General features: G+C 39.8%; 1 protein-coding gene across 16 annotated transcripts in view; it reads right to left on the reverse strand.

The window, feature by feature from the left end:
* Window positions 1-15596, reverse strand: part of ptprk (protein tyrosine phosphatase receptor type K) — a 162882-nt gene that overhangs the window by 51340 nt on the left and 95946 nt on the right. For all 16 annotated transcript variants that reach the window (XM_033649304.2, XM_078173903.1, XM_033649308.2 and 13 more), the window contains 2 exons: window positions 11511-11623; window positions 9337-9517 (listed from right to left, as the gene is read on the reverse strand). In XM_033649304.2, coding sequence (XP_033505195.1) covers window positions 9337-9517; window positions 11511-11623 — 294 coding nt within the window. The remainder of the gene's footprint in view (window positions 1-9336; window positions 9518-11510; window positions 11624-15596) is intronic.

Consider the following 15596-nt stretch of genomic DNA (forward strand, 5'->3'; position numbering starts at 1 on the left):
TTGTTTGCTTAAGAGCTTATCCAAACATCCAATGGAAAAATCGAATTGTTTTTTTTGTCGAGGGAACCAGGGTGATGCTAACTTCTGGGCTGGCGTCATCTCTGCAGCACTCTTCATACAATCAGATAAAAGTCAGATAAATGTAGTAAAGTTCCAAGTACAACATTTCCCTCTGAGATCTGGTGGAGTAGAAGTATAAAACATAAAGTGACAAATTAAAATGCTTGAGTGCCTCAACTTCTTACAGTACTTGAGTAAATGTATTTAGTTGCACTCCACAACTGTAGTGAGGAAACCATGAGCCAAGTTGAAGAGAAGTTTTTTCAGTTAACAGATGATTTGATATTTTTGAAAGCTGAAAGCATAATAGGTTATCATGAAAAAAAGTCATCTGTTTGAACAGGCTCAATGCAGGCAAAGACAAATATGCTGTGATTAACTCTGATGCTGATCTTGCAGATTGGCTCTGGACATCCCCAGACGAAAGTGGAATCTATGCCGGACAGCCAGAACAAATTTAATTAAAAGTTTTGTTTACTGTTCCTTGTCATAAACTGACTTCATTCCCAGTGATAGTTGTTCCATCACCTGTTGATCCTTTCTCCTCTCACTCTGTAACCCACCTGCTTCCTTATGTCCTTCCAGGAGTTTTTAATAAAAACAGCTCACCTTAAATAGAGACGCAAGTCTCTCCCCAACCCCTCCTTGTCTCGCTCTCTGTTTTTCTCTGGGTCTTCCTCCCTCAGAGGAGACAACACAAGGACACAAACTTGTCGCTTCTTCTGACAACCCATTATCTGCCTGTCACTCACACGCACACACGCACGCATGCACGCACACACACACACTCACACTAGATTATTACCCAAATACACACACACATGCGCTTCAGGTTGTGACAGAATCAAGATTAAATCTAGGCAGAGCACGTATAGATGTGTGTTTATGTGTGTGTGCTCGTCTCAATAAAACTCATAATAAGAATGCATCGTCAAGGACAAACACAACTCTTGTGCACACAGACACACACACACACACACAGTGGGCTATAAGCGAAATACAAACATGTTGAGGTTTGCTAAGTCATTTAGATGTAAATAGCTCACTAATAAAGAGACATACAGACATGTGAGAGAAAATGAGAAAAACAGAAAAAAAAGACAGAGAGGAAGAGAGGTTGTGAAGACACCCGGGCAGGTAATTGTCTGCTGAGCAAATATTATCGCTCAAGTGTGTGTGTATGTGTGTGTGTTTGTGTGTGTGTTAATAGCTGAGGGGTCAGAGCATTTCATTTTTGCTTCAACCTGTTATTGGATGGTTGACATTTAAATAGAGCGAGAGGAAGACCTATTGCTTTCTCTGCCTGTCTCTCCCTCTATTTCTGTCTCTTCCTCACTTGTCTCGGCCTCTTCCTCCCTCTCTGTCTGTCTCCCTGTTTAAATCAATACCTGTGATCCTCACCATAAACCTGGCTATTAGGACCACACACACTCGCAGAGTTAGGGCAGTGTAATAAATTGTATTGATTCCAGGGTCTCCTGATGCTAACGCTGCCTCACAGTGAGACAGTCTTCAACATGGAATTAAAACAAAATATATGACTAGCAGCCTGTCTCACTCACACACACACACACACACACCTGCATTTTAAAACCTCATTCCCTTTCTGACCCACAATGCACCGCTGCTTATCTCCGTCTATTTACTGTATTTAGTGAAAGAGGGTAGAGAGCAAGGTGAGGGGAGAAAGAAAGAAAGCAAAAGAGAGGAGGGCAAAGAGAGTAGCACAGAAAATGAGTAAAGAGAGGTGTGAAAACAAAGCAATGCGTGGAAAAATGAAACTGGGGCTGGAGGGAGCGAGGGACAGATACAGGAGGCAGAGAGAGAAAGATGAGGGAGGGAAAGAAAGAGACAGAGAGGAGGAACAGGGAGAGACGATAACTAGTTTGGAACGTGGCCAGAGTCAAGCGGGACCAGGTCCAGCGGTAAACCACAGAGGCTGCCTTGTCCCTTTCCCCTCCTCCGGTAGACGTACAAACGGCTGGATTCATGTTGGAACTAAAAGGCTTTGTTCTCCACAGATGGAGCTTTGAAAACAACAACAATACCAATAAACACCAACAATAACACCAAGGACGGCAAGCTTCATATCAGCTGAATCCAGAGGTTGGAATTAAAGAACGGAAAACAAAAGGAAAGGAAATGAAACTAAATGAAATAGAACTACGCTAAGGGCAGAAAAAAAAACCTGTCCCTCAACATGAAGCATTAGGAAGAGCCAAGAAATATACAGTAAAAAGACCACAGAGCAGGAAAAAGCAGCTTAAAAAAACCAGAGAAGAAAAGAGGTAAGGAAAAGGAGAGAGGAAAGGAGGGGGAAAACAGAAAAGGTTGACAGGAGATGCAGCTAAATCCAAGTTAATCTGTCCAATTAGTTCCTGGTAATCCTTCCACTGTCATGAGGAAGACAAATGAAACTCCAGTTATTCATTCTGTCTCTAATTCTCATTTTCTCTCTGCATGCCTCTGTCTCTCTCCGGGCCAGTTTTAAGCACATGAAAGGTGCACATTTGCACTGCAGCATTCATTCAGTTTGCACTTGTAGGCTACGTGAAATTTGATTCTGAGTCTATGAAATTAGCTACCAGGACTTCCTGAGTTTCAAAAAAATTGTGTAGCTATCGTTAAGTGGTGGGATTTGTCAAAAATCAACAAGCTCAGCAAAAGAAATGAATGAAGTAACAACATTCAAATACATTTATAGTCCAAAAAAACTGGTTGGTAAAAACAACAAGATGAGAGTCATTCAACAAACCCCTAAGGATATGAGAAAGAAATGCAAACAAGATGCACAAAACCACATTTAAAGACTCCCGTCATCACAGGCCTTCACCCACCAGGGGCGTTTTTTTCCCCTGCAGTTCATTTGCAGGTCAATATATTTTTTTGGAAACTGTTGTTTTTTCCACGAGTGGCTACTTGGGGGCGGCTGTGGCTCAGAGGTAGAACGGGTCGTCCACCAATCGAAAGATCAGCGGTTCGATCCCAGGCTCCTCCCGGCTGCATGTCGAAGTATCCTTGAGCAAGATACTGAACCCCAAATTGCGGTGTGTGAGTGTGTTAATAAACTGAGTAGCAGGTGGCACCTTGTATGGTAGCCTCGGCCACCAGTGTATGAATGTGTGTGTGAATGGGTGAACGTGACTCGTAGTGTAAAAAGCGCTTTGAGTGGTCACTAGATGACTAGAAAGGCGCTATACAAATGCAGGTCCATTTAGTATTACTTTTACAAAGAACATAAATATAATAATGCGAAAAAGCAACATCAATTTTTTACCGATTCAGGTCAAATTATCGGGCTTTCGCACCGCAAATAAAGACACCAACCATCATTGTGTGCCTATTTATGTGACTAAATGGTTAAAGACAACCTACCTCCATTCAAAATAAAATGATAAAAAACAAACTTCTCAGAAAAGTCTTTGGCAATAAAAGGTTTCTCAATATCTTCATTTAAAATATAATCTTTTCCAATGTGCAAATAAGCTGCTTCTGGTTTCTTACCACTCCTGCACAGTTCCTGCCATGTTCAATTTCATATACTTGATTTTATCACATCGTGTGTGCTAATAAAATTTAAATTCAAATTCAAGTTTATGAGGATTATAAAACAACGACATGGTGGCACCATAGTCCAAACCAAGCCAACAAACTTTATTACTCCTTTCAACCTTGACAAAGGCAGGGTATGCCAAATCCACTCCTTTCATTCTTACCTTTCACAATAAAAGTTCTAGACGTATATACGCTGCGTAACTGTTTACCAGAGGGAACTCGAGTTCACGGAGAGCTATTTGCTAAAAATAAACTCAATAAAATACAGTAGCTTAAGCTATACAACAACATACCTCAGACAGACCGCAAGATGCTGCTCTAGGTCAATCCCGTAGCTGTCGCAAATTTGCAGCTCTGCCGGTATGAGTAGTTTCAAGTATTTTGCATTTTCGTGTTGTTTATTCCTCATGCCCCCGGTCTGTAGGAGCGCAATCACACTGATCCCTCAAATACTGTGGAGATTCTTAATCACTTTAGGGAGTTAGGGTATGAAATGGGCTATATGAAAAAAATCTCCTTGCTCTTATTAGAACGTTGGAAGCCAGATTTAGTTTACGACCAGAACTCTTAACTCTCCTTCATTATTTTAATTTTTTGTAATTAAAAGTTTCAAATATTGTGGCCATTTTTTATTTACTGGACTATTTTTCCTTTTGAGAAACTGTCACAATTTGCTCTTTCAGTTTTTAGCTTCCCCACACATTTTCTTTTTGAGATTTATACACTATAGTGTTAAAGGATTTTCGTCCCTAATACACCAGAATTCGTACATATCCCACGTAATCATGTGCCAGTAATTGGTGTATAACCTATGTATTTGGGAAGGCTGCGATCATGTGACCAACACACTAACTGGAGTGAAGAAGGAAGTGGTTCCAGTGAGGAGGTAGGCTGGGGTGGCGGATGGGTCACAAAACACAGGACTTTCCCCGGGAGACTGGTGTTTGGAACTGTGTGAACTTTGAGTCATTCTATGGTATGTCGTCACCATGTTTCTTTTCCTTAACCTAACATAACTTTGCGTTAAGCACGTAACTTAACATTGAGTACATTAAGTCAGCTGCTAGATCACAGGATATCATAAAAACCGTTGTGTGTGCATTTTCGTAGGATATCATAGGAACCATCGTCTGAGGATGTGTTGGTCGATAAAAGGCAGAAAATCATCCAAGAAAAACCATTAAAATTTGCCACAAACTGCCAAACACACATGCACACACACAGCAGACAGTACAGTGTCTGTAAGTCTCCTCACTGCTATTTCAAGGGCATGACCCTTTAAGCGTAGCACTGCTGACTGTGTGTGCGCATTTTCACATATATAAAGAAGCACATGTGATATATTGTGTGTGATTCCTACAACATCTGTGCTTGTGTGTCTGGAAATGTGTGTTTTGTGATTCCATTCTTCCATTAATCCAAGTGATGCTGAGTTTGTGCAACATACGAGAAATACTGTGACTCTCTGAACTGTGTGTGTGTTCGTACATTTCTCTCCATCTCGATACCGCTTAGTGTGTCTCTCTTCTGTGTGTGCTCATGCCTGTTAGTGTGTGTCCATGTGTGATTGTGTGTGTGAGTGTGTGTAACCTGCCATGACCAAGAGGTTTTCAGCAGAAAATTCAGGATTTGGATTAAAAGCTACTTCATCACCTTCTTCTCTCACACACACATACACACACGTGCACACAACACACACACTCACTAACTCTTCACTTCAAGTTGATTATTTTTCACCCTTCTGACAAGAGCAATGAATCACCACAGAAGAAAAATTGAGAGGAGTGGGAGCGAAGGAGACAGAGGGAGCACCAGAAAGAGGTAGAGATACAAGAGAAATAAAAAAACATGTAGAAGAAGATGAGATGAGAAGAAGAGAGGAGAGGAAGAGATGAAATCCCCCCTCTTATCATATCAATTGCTCTGCAGCGTGTGTGATTTCTGCTCCGTATCTTATTAACTTTATTGGTTTTTAATTAAACAGTGTTTTGTGTTGTGACATGCTTGGGTTTATGCCTGGTGTCTGTTCACACATCTTTCTGTGTGAGTGTGTGTGTGCACGTCTTCATTGTTTTGCATTGTGCTAAATATTCAGTAAACTACAGGTGGTGGGATCAGACAAACCTAACCAAACAGAAAAAGTAAAGGAATCATTACCATTTAAATAACATTTCTGCCCCGTGTGTGTGTGTGTCTCAACAAACACAAACACACAAAACTCAATCTCCAAGTGTGTGTGTTTGTGTGAGAGCTAATATATTTATGTCAATACAAGTGTGTTTGTGTATGTGTGTGAGGTTGAATGACCTTAATCACACCGAAAACAAAGAGAGAACAACAGGTGGGAAGATATCACTACAATAATAATAAAGTCACAACAAGAACATCCCAGTAAAGGCTAAGCATTCTTTGCGTGGACGCCATAGGTGGACACACACGCCGCTCCATTCATACTAAAACTGAGGGTACACATCCACCATGTGTTTCACCCATGTAAATTCCCAAATCCACACTCCATAACAGTTGGCGGCAGTAATGTACCTTAACTTTGTTCGCCAACTGCCATAAAAGTCAAGAAGAGGAAGTAGCATTAGGAGAGATATTGGCGACCTCAGAACAGCAAGAAGAGATGAAACCCAACATGAAAAACGCAAAAAGTGAAATATAAAGTGTGACTGCTCAAATATGACCAGGGACTGGAGTTTGGAATACAAGATAATGTTTTGTAACTCCAGCACTTGCTATGTGTACAGTCCAAATGGTCATAAATTTTGGGCTGCACGTGGACGTCCACATTGGAGTGGACCCTCGCAGACTTGGGCGGACAATGACATTTATGTCACACGGACCAAAGCGTACATTTGTGGATGCAGAAAGTATGATGCAGGCTTATTATTATTTATTTTATTTTAATATCTAGTTATGTCTACCTATGTTGAATAGTCATTTTATTTAAGGAATTGTGTCCGATTTGAATAGTATTGTTTCCAGAACTTGGACTTCATGTGCTCTAATTAATGTAAATTAGTCAATGTAGAACTATGTTTTTACACTTATATGAGGTTAAAAAAAGTTTTATTTTTTAAAGAAAGGTTTGACATTGAGGGAAATGCACATTTTAACTTTCTTGCTGATTGTTATTTGAGTTATAAAACCAGCATCTGGTTACATTATCTTAGCATAAAGACTAGAAACAGCCAGCCTGACTCTAGACCCCGCCCACTCAACTGAGTAGGCTTACATCTCTGGTCTGGCATACTGCAATGAATTTGCAATTTATCTCGTCCAAACGATGGACGGATCAATGAATGCCAGGGGTGGGGGCGGGTCTAGCGATTAGCCAATCAGCGCCACGCTGATGTCAAGCTGTACGCCAGTGGGTAACTGGTGAGGATAGCAACAATGGCGACCACTACAGATCCTACAGACCACATTAACGATGCTATCGAGGTATTTCGCCACTACTCGCGTTAATGGAGGATCAAATTAAGGAAGCTGCTAAACTGGATTTAACGGCGATGCAGCTGGGCGTGCACGACTACGGAAACATTTTAAACGGGCAGTGCTCGCTTGTTTTCGGCACCACCGATGCATGGATACTAATGACGTCAGATTCTGGGTGAGTCGTTGATCTCTACTGATTGGTTAGGGAAAAATCAAATTCCCTCCCCCTTGTAAATCGCCTTCAATTGAGGCGATGTCAGACTGAAGGTTCTGAGAGCTTCAGTCTGACACTCAGGCTAATGGCACTCGGCTGTGAGCCAATTTTTATGTTGTGGCCTCTTATTAGAGGTGGGAAAAAAATCGATACAGCATAGCATTGCGATATTTTTTTGTGGCAATATCATATCGTTACACAGATGCCAAGTATCAAAATTTTATTCTATAAATTATTAATGTTACAAATATAAACATTTGGTTGCCTACTAAAGTGATATAATTGGTTACTTTTTCAGTTAACTAGATAGATGTTGCTGCAATAAAATGACTGAAGTGAGATGAGCAGACTAAAAACTTTATTTATGTTTTATCTATTTTTTTTTAAGTTTTTGTTTGGCGACATAATTTACAGTTGAAAAAAGGTAATAAATCACAATATATCGCAATATATTTTATCTCAATACTCAGCATATCGCAACACGTTTAAAATCGCAGTAATATTGTACTGTGAATTATGGTGATAATATAATACCTCTCATGATATTTAGTCTCACCTAAATAGCAACGTTTTTGCATTTTCTTTATAAATATATATTTAAAACTGAATATAACACTAGATAACATGTCCATTAGGTCAATTGTTCAGTGGTAGAGTCTGAAATGCATTAGAGTAGAAAGAAGATTGAAGATTTTGTCTCTTCACTGTCTAGTCAGTGGACAAAAATTATTCAGATAGACATAATGACTTGATGCAATTCTCTAAACTCATAACCCTATTTTCCTGCTTTGGTCTGATATCAACACATTATGTGGATTACAATGAGTTATCATCTTTAACTCAAATGTGTTCCCGTGTGAGTGAGGAGAGGAAGATTAATTTCCTTTTCCTGTCAAACAGGAAACTGTTCAATACACGAGTCACCTGAACAAGTCTATGACTTCCTCTTTGTCAATAAACACACACACGCACATACAGATTCATTCACACATACACACACAGGTTGGCAGACATCAGTCAGGCCCCGTGGTTATGAGTTTCCATCTCTCTTTCATTTTCATCCTCCAGTTTCATCATTCTCTCGCCTCTCGCGCTCTCTCTCTCCGCACCGCTCCTATTCTCTCCCCTCTTTCCTTTCCAGCCTTATTGTTTTTCATCATCTCTCCATCACTCCTTGATTCTGTTTCTCATTCAAGCTCACTGCTTTTCTTTCTGTCTCTTTCTTTCGCATATCAACCCTCCCTCACTCGCTCCGTCTCTCTCCCCCAGGCTAGCTGTGTTTATATTTCAGTCGTTTATTTCTACAAATGTCAGACAGTGTTTCTGCCCTCCGTCTATTGATCCACAGAGAGAGAAAGAGATGGGGAGAGAGAAGCAATGAAGAAGGGGGGGAGGCAGTGACAAGGAACGAAGTAGGAAGAGAGATATATAGAGGGAGGAATGGGAGATATGAGAGAAAGGACGAGTGGCTGCGGGAAAGCAGGAATGAAGTGAGAGAAGGAAAGAAAAAGCCTGATAAAACAAGAGAAAGGTGGAGAGAGCCTCCAGTATTTTAATTACTCTTTCTCTCAGATCACTGAGCAACCACGGACTGACTCAGGCTCTCCCCTCCTTTCTTCTCCAATTCTATCCCTCGCTACACCTCTCCGCCCCTCTCCCTGCCTGCTCATAGTATAAATATCACTCCAACAACTAAAATATAGATACCAAGACCAAAAAAGAACAACAGTAGATGGACTGATCGATAGATAATCAGACAGGCAGAAAAAGCTGTGTGCACACGCAGACCCGGCTAAAGTCAAGTTAGGTACCTTTGTCTTGCAGTTTATCAAGTTCTAGGTAGACATTTATGTTTATGATCTACCTTCATGGAATTTATTACAAGTAAAGTGAGAAGAAAATAGTTTAAATATTAAGTTGCTTAATGGAAAACTTCTAAGAATTGAAGATTACAGCTGATATTAACAGTGATTAATTTATTTTTGCTCTTGTTGATGGTTGTTTTCCTTCTGGTGATCACAAAATTGATCAGTTTTTAATACCTGTACAGTAATATGTCCTACCTGCACATTTGGTCCGGGTAATGAGTGGTGGTCCAGGTTTGCCTGTCCCGCCCTCTCCTGGTCTGGTCAGTAACACTCGGATCTCGTACTCTGTGTCCGGGTCAAGATGCCACAACTTGTAGTTGGGAGAGTTCACGGCATGAGTCTCCGTCCAGCTGCCTGATGTCATGCGGTACTCAACCTAAAGCAGAAAAATCAAGTATTACATATTCAGTATTAATCTTTATGCTCAGTATCAACAGACGGTAAATGTCAAACTACAAGTTGAAAATATCATCAACTTTTAGACATACATAGAGTGGGAAATAAACTTACTCAACCATGTTGCAGTAAAGTTTGATAGTTAGCTAGAAATAGTGTGTGAAATGTGTGCGTGTTGCACCCCAATGATATGATGCAGAGACTTCTTTTTAACCTCCTTGAGAGACTCCAGGAATTTACAGACCCCAGCCAAGAAAAGATCTAGAACATCATTTTTACACTTTGTTTTTTTTTTCTGTACAGATTAATTAACAAGATTATCATAGAATAGTGCCAGGCTAGCTGTTTCCTCTGGTCTCCAGTCGTTGTGCTAGGCTAAGCTAAGCTACGATAGCTTAACATTTACTGTAAAGCAATCTATCATCTAATTCTCTGCCACAAGTTAGGCTAAATAGTTATAAGTAGTTTGAGAGTTTGCAATTATCTTTGTTGGCAAGTGTAAGAAGAGAAAATCACTCACATGTCTGTACAGTGAATATAAGGCTCAAACCTGGAGACAATTAGCTTATCTTAGCTTAGCTTGGCATAAAGACTGGAAACAGGGTAACAGCTAGCTTAGCTCCATTGAAAGTAAAAAAATAAATAATAATTAAAAACCAGGCACCTACCTGCACCCTAAATTTGACTAATTAAAATGTTATATCTCATTTGTTTAATCTGTACATACACTTACTTTGAAAAAAGCAAGGCTAGCTGTTTCCAGACCTTGTGTTATGTTAAGCTAACTGGCTATGGTAGCTTATTTACTGTTTCTAATCTCAACTACATTTGTTTCCCAAAATGCTGAACCACGCATTTAACTAGTTGTCATGAAAACACCAGACAAACCCACACATCAGGATCACATGAAGACACTTCTTGGCAAGCGTAAGCAGAGAAAATCAATAACACTTAACAAGCTTAGTAAAAAACCTAGAAATAGGGTGTAACAACTTGCTTGGCTCCATTCAAAGTAAAAAAAAAAATCCAACAACCACATGAACCTCTGAATTTGACTACTTAACATGTTATAACTCATTTGTTTAATTTGCACATACATTAACTTTGGTAGAGGCCAGGCTAGCTGTTTCCCCGTGCTTCTAGCATTTGTACTAAGCTAACCACCAAGGCTGGGAATTAACTTTTTTGCCAACCCGTCTTGTGGTTAATGGATTTCAAAATAGTCAATAGTCAATAGATTACCATTGTGTTTTGAGCCGGTGACTGAAGCAAATCTAGTAGCCACTTTATTATTTTACTAGTTTAAACATAATTCCCACTACTAGAAATGGTAAATATTTTTAATTTTAATTTAATTTTTAATTTTACATACTTTATTAATCCCCGAGGGGAAATTAAATTTTTCACTCTGTTTGTCAATTACACACAGGTCCGAACACACACATGCACAAACTGGACCTATACATGCACAAAGTGGAGAGATGTCAGAGTGGGCTGCCCATGACAGGCACTCCGAGCGGTTGAGGGGTTCGGTGCCTTGCTCAGGGACACCTCGGCAGTGCCCAAGAGGTGAACTGGCACCTCTCCAGCTACCAGTCCACACTCCATATTTTGGTCCGGACGGGGACTTGAACCGCAACCCTCCGGTTCCCAACCTAAGTCCCTATGGACTGAGCTACTGCTGCCCCCAATATAATATATACATATATATATATACACACACACACACACATATATATATATATATATATATATATATATATACAAAATATACAACTATTCCTTTGGCATATGTCATTAAAAGTCATTCCATTTTCCTGCATTCCCGTTAAAGGATCAATGGTAACTGTTATGGTCATTTATTGCCACTAATGCAAAATAAAAGTTTATTCAACATGATTTACAGTGGCTTCATACAATGTTGTAACACACAAGTTATTGCTTAGAAAACATACATCTCATGCTGAACATACCTCTTTCAGTATAATAGGTCCATCACCAAATATGGAGTTAGCATTCAGCTGAATGAGCAGATATGTGGGGCCGACGCCTAGCAGTTGGGGTGGGGCAATGGGGTGCGGAGGCTCTGAGGAGAGAAAACAATGAACAAGATCATAAAAGAAGGTTTCAAAGAGTCTCAGGAGATGAATGAAACACACTGAAAATGGGCCACAGCAAAACAGAAGAGGGCAGTGGCACAGGGAACAACACGCTGTGGTCCCTGTGGCATAAAACCTCGTTAGTGTAACAGCTAATGTGATCTTTGTGAACTCAAATTATCATTTTAAACACACTTCCAATAAACTATCATAACTATACTAATGGCACAGATTATTAGGGGCACCCTCACAAGTGGAAATTGCACTGACCTGCAATATTGTGACAACAGAAATGTGTGAATGTGAATGTAATGGTGAACTAATTAGCACATCATTTGTGGTCATGCAAGAGACCAGAGAATAAGCACTATTTTGAGACTCATTGTCTTTTAGTTCTCAGTTGCTGATGTTGTTTGGAGTTTTGTTTCATTCCTATATTCCTGTTCTTACTAAACTTATCTTAATACTACATTTTATTCATAGAACCCTGTTCTGAATACTCAAAGACACTTCACGTAACAAGATTTATACAGTAACTTTCATCTAAACTAGTAGCCAAGTTGTTTCCCGCATTGACATTCCCTTTGCTGTGTGTTGTGGGAGTTATAATGAACTTAATATTGATGCAAACATGCCTTTTGCAGCTGCTTCACATCAAAAGCATTCCACCTTCAAAACAAGAAACTGTAAGGAAAGCAGCTTCAGAAAGCGTCTACCGTAGTGGCCGATACTTTGAGCCCTTTTCACACATGGGATATGTAAATTTGCCGGCTTCATCTATCTGTTTAAGGAGAGCATTTTTGTCTTTCAGACATAGTTGTCTGCTATGTAAATGTTCCTTACAGCCTAATTCAAAAAATAGATATTTCTGGAAAGAGCCACAATGCTAATGTGATACTTTGCATCTTGTAAAAGAGCTGAATCTAAAAGTAATGAAATGAGGGGGGGAAGAGTGTTTCTTCTCTCACAGGCTGCATCTGTGATAGATTTTAACACTTATTGAGCCATTAAAATAAATCCTCTAATAAAATTTTCTCATTAGTTTCATCATCTAATGTTATTAGAGAGCGATTTCTGCTACATAAGGTCAATCAGTACACAAACAGAGGACGATAACATGATAGGTTGACTGCTTTTGCCCAAAGTGACTTGTGTCATGTCAAAAGCAACAAAAATGTTCTCAGCCCGACCTCGTCAGATTGCAGCTCGGTTGCCAGATTGAAATGATGACGTACATTTCTGTGAACCATGGATATGTTTCATTGGTATGATTCATATGCATCATATGAACATTTCTAAAGAGATGTAGTCCAGATTATAGATATATATATGAGCTAAGTTTCTCATTGGTTGGAGTTGGAGGAGGGGGTGGTGGATGGCATTAGACCTTGAAGAGATACCTGCCAAGCAGCAGAGCATTGTTCAAGACAAACAAACAAGAAAAGTGGGTGTTTGTGGTGACAAATAAGCCAAAAGCCAGTACATGATTTTTTGCTTAACATAACCAGGTATGTTTGGTGGCTAAACCTAACCACAAGTGTACTACAGCTTTGTCACAACATAAAACTGCACTAAGTTTTAAGAAATCCTCTACGCACGTGGTTAGGTTTAGGCAACAAAAGCACGTGGTTAGTTTTAGAAGAAAACAAGACGGTTTGCCTTTACATTCAAACGGTGAACACACACGAACCCTGGTGAAAGTCAGTGGTTAACTTATGTTATTGTCCGGCCACATTTCCCACTGATGCCGCTGTACGCTGCTAAACAGTAACAGTGACTGGCCTCATATCATGCCAACAGGAAGGATGGCTTTTTTTTACAGTGTCTGTCGCCGTCGTCTGTCATATGCGATGACTATGAAATGAGTTTGGGTTGCAGACACATACAATGGCACCATTTATTTACTGCACGTGATTTCTCCAAACAATTGACAACTGAAACCTAAATACTGAGCAATGCTGAGCTGGTAGACACGGTGACTGAGAGTAGTGGGGATAACGTTATAGGACTGTAAACAGCCAAAACAGCAGAGACAAACCACTGGGAAAACAACATATTTTCAAGTCTAACTTGGTGAATTAAGGATTTATTTCAACCAAATCAGAGTAAGACTAACTAACCAGATGACTAACATGACTAAGACATTGTTGGTAAGTTTTATTTTGTCTCTGTTGAGTTTAAATGAAGTGTGTTTTACAGCGAGTAAACAAGATAATAAAGTCTTCGTAGAGTCAAAGAGAAATTTGAATTCAAAAGATGTACAATTGTATTTCTCTGTTTAGTATCGTGAAATGCGGGTAAGAATATCTGTTTTGTCATTTTGTGAGTTTATTCATTACAGTGCAGCCTTACTATATACATGACCAGAAATTCGCTCTCATTCATTGTGTATGGGAAGCAAGTGATTCGCTTTACACACCATGCTTGGATACCTACTATGCGGACGAAGCTAGCGGTCCAACAAAAGGGCATGACAATTCAAAAATTTAAATGCTGCTCACATCAAGACAGCCGGTCAAGCTGCAGCATTAGAGACTTTCTGCTCAGCTCTGTGTACAACTAGGAAATGCTAAAGTGAGACTAATGCTAATAGCATCTTAGGTGATAATCTATCCAGGTAGAAAGAAAAAAAAAATTTAGTGAATGTCTTAGTTACAATAATAATGCATCCATCTATCCATTTTCATCCACTTATCCGGGGCTAGGTCGCGACAGCAGCAGGCTGAGCAAAGTACTCCAGACGTCTCTCTCCTCAGCTCCTCCTGGGTGATCCCGAGGCATCCCCTGGCCAGATGAAATACATAATCTCTCCCGAGTCTGGAAAACCTCACGTGAGGTGCCTCCCATTAAAACAATATTGTTCATGTGAGTCAGCCACACAAATGCGCCACACATAAATATGTTTATACACTGTACACCCCAATACATTCCAGTGAGGTATGAAGGTATGAAAAAATAGATACCACCCAAGCCTACTGGGGTGTATGCCTAAAGGGGCCGCGTATACATATAGATTTGCGCATTTTACCCTTGGGATCAAGGGTTCTGATCATGACAGTGTCATTTGGTGTGTATCCCAGTGTAAAGTCAAGTTTTCCAAGTCTTTCTTTCATTGGTCTGCTTCTCTTTACATGAACTACTCCTCATTTTTGATTGGTATAGATTTAGCAGGGATAATCATCTTTACATACTTGGACGTGACTGTATTTCATAAAAGGTGCCATTAGAATATTCTACATGTGTAACCCAAACGATAAAAATGACTGAATAAGCACTGGCTTTTCTTTTTAGAATTACATAATTTGATTGCATACACTGTAGTTTTCATTCGCCATATGTCTTGTAATTCAGCTGTGTATCACGTCCTCTGATGCTCTCTGCAAATAAACACCGTGCGTGTGTACTTGCACGTAAATGTGATGGATGTGTGATGGTTCAGGGCCAGTCAGTTAGATCAGAGCTATCTGTCACGCATCTGTGATTGACAAGTCGAAAACACAACACACACAACCTTAAAACACGCTGCATCAAAGATTTATCTACTTGACACATACACACACACACACACACACACACACACACACACACGAATTATAATCGCAAACACTCCACACACACACATGCACACACATATACTGGGGTCTATCTCACATACAGTAATTCATACGGATTTTATCTCTCTCAGCCACATTCTCAAACCCACCACCAGGCGATATTGCTATCTGTATGAAGATATGGAAAAATGTAATTTTTTTGCAATCCAGCTTCAATCATATCATATCAAAGAATTATCTAAATTATATGTGAATGCATGTGTGTTACTGTGCATGCTGTTCCTTTAATATCTATATTTTGCTTTGCTGTCGCCTCTTTTCCTCTTTGTGTGTGTTTGTGTTTGCATTTTTGTGTGTGTGTGTGTTGAGTATGGCTGTCAGAGAAGTGCAGGCTGGGAAGTGTCTT

Source organism: Epinephelus lanceolatus, chromosome 13 (assembly GCF_041903045.1).
Source record: "Epinephelus lanceolatus isolate andai-2023 chromosome 13, ASM4190304v1, whole genome shotgun sequence".
Lineage (NCBI taxonomy): Eukaryota > Metazoa > Chordata > Actinopteri > Perciformes > Serranidae > Epinephelus > Epinephelus lanceolatus.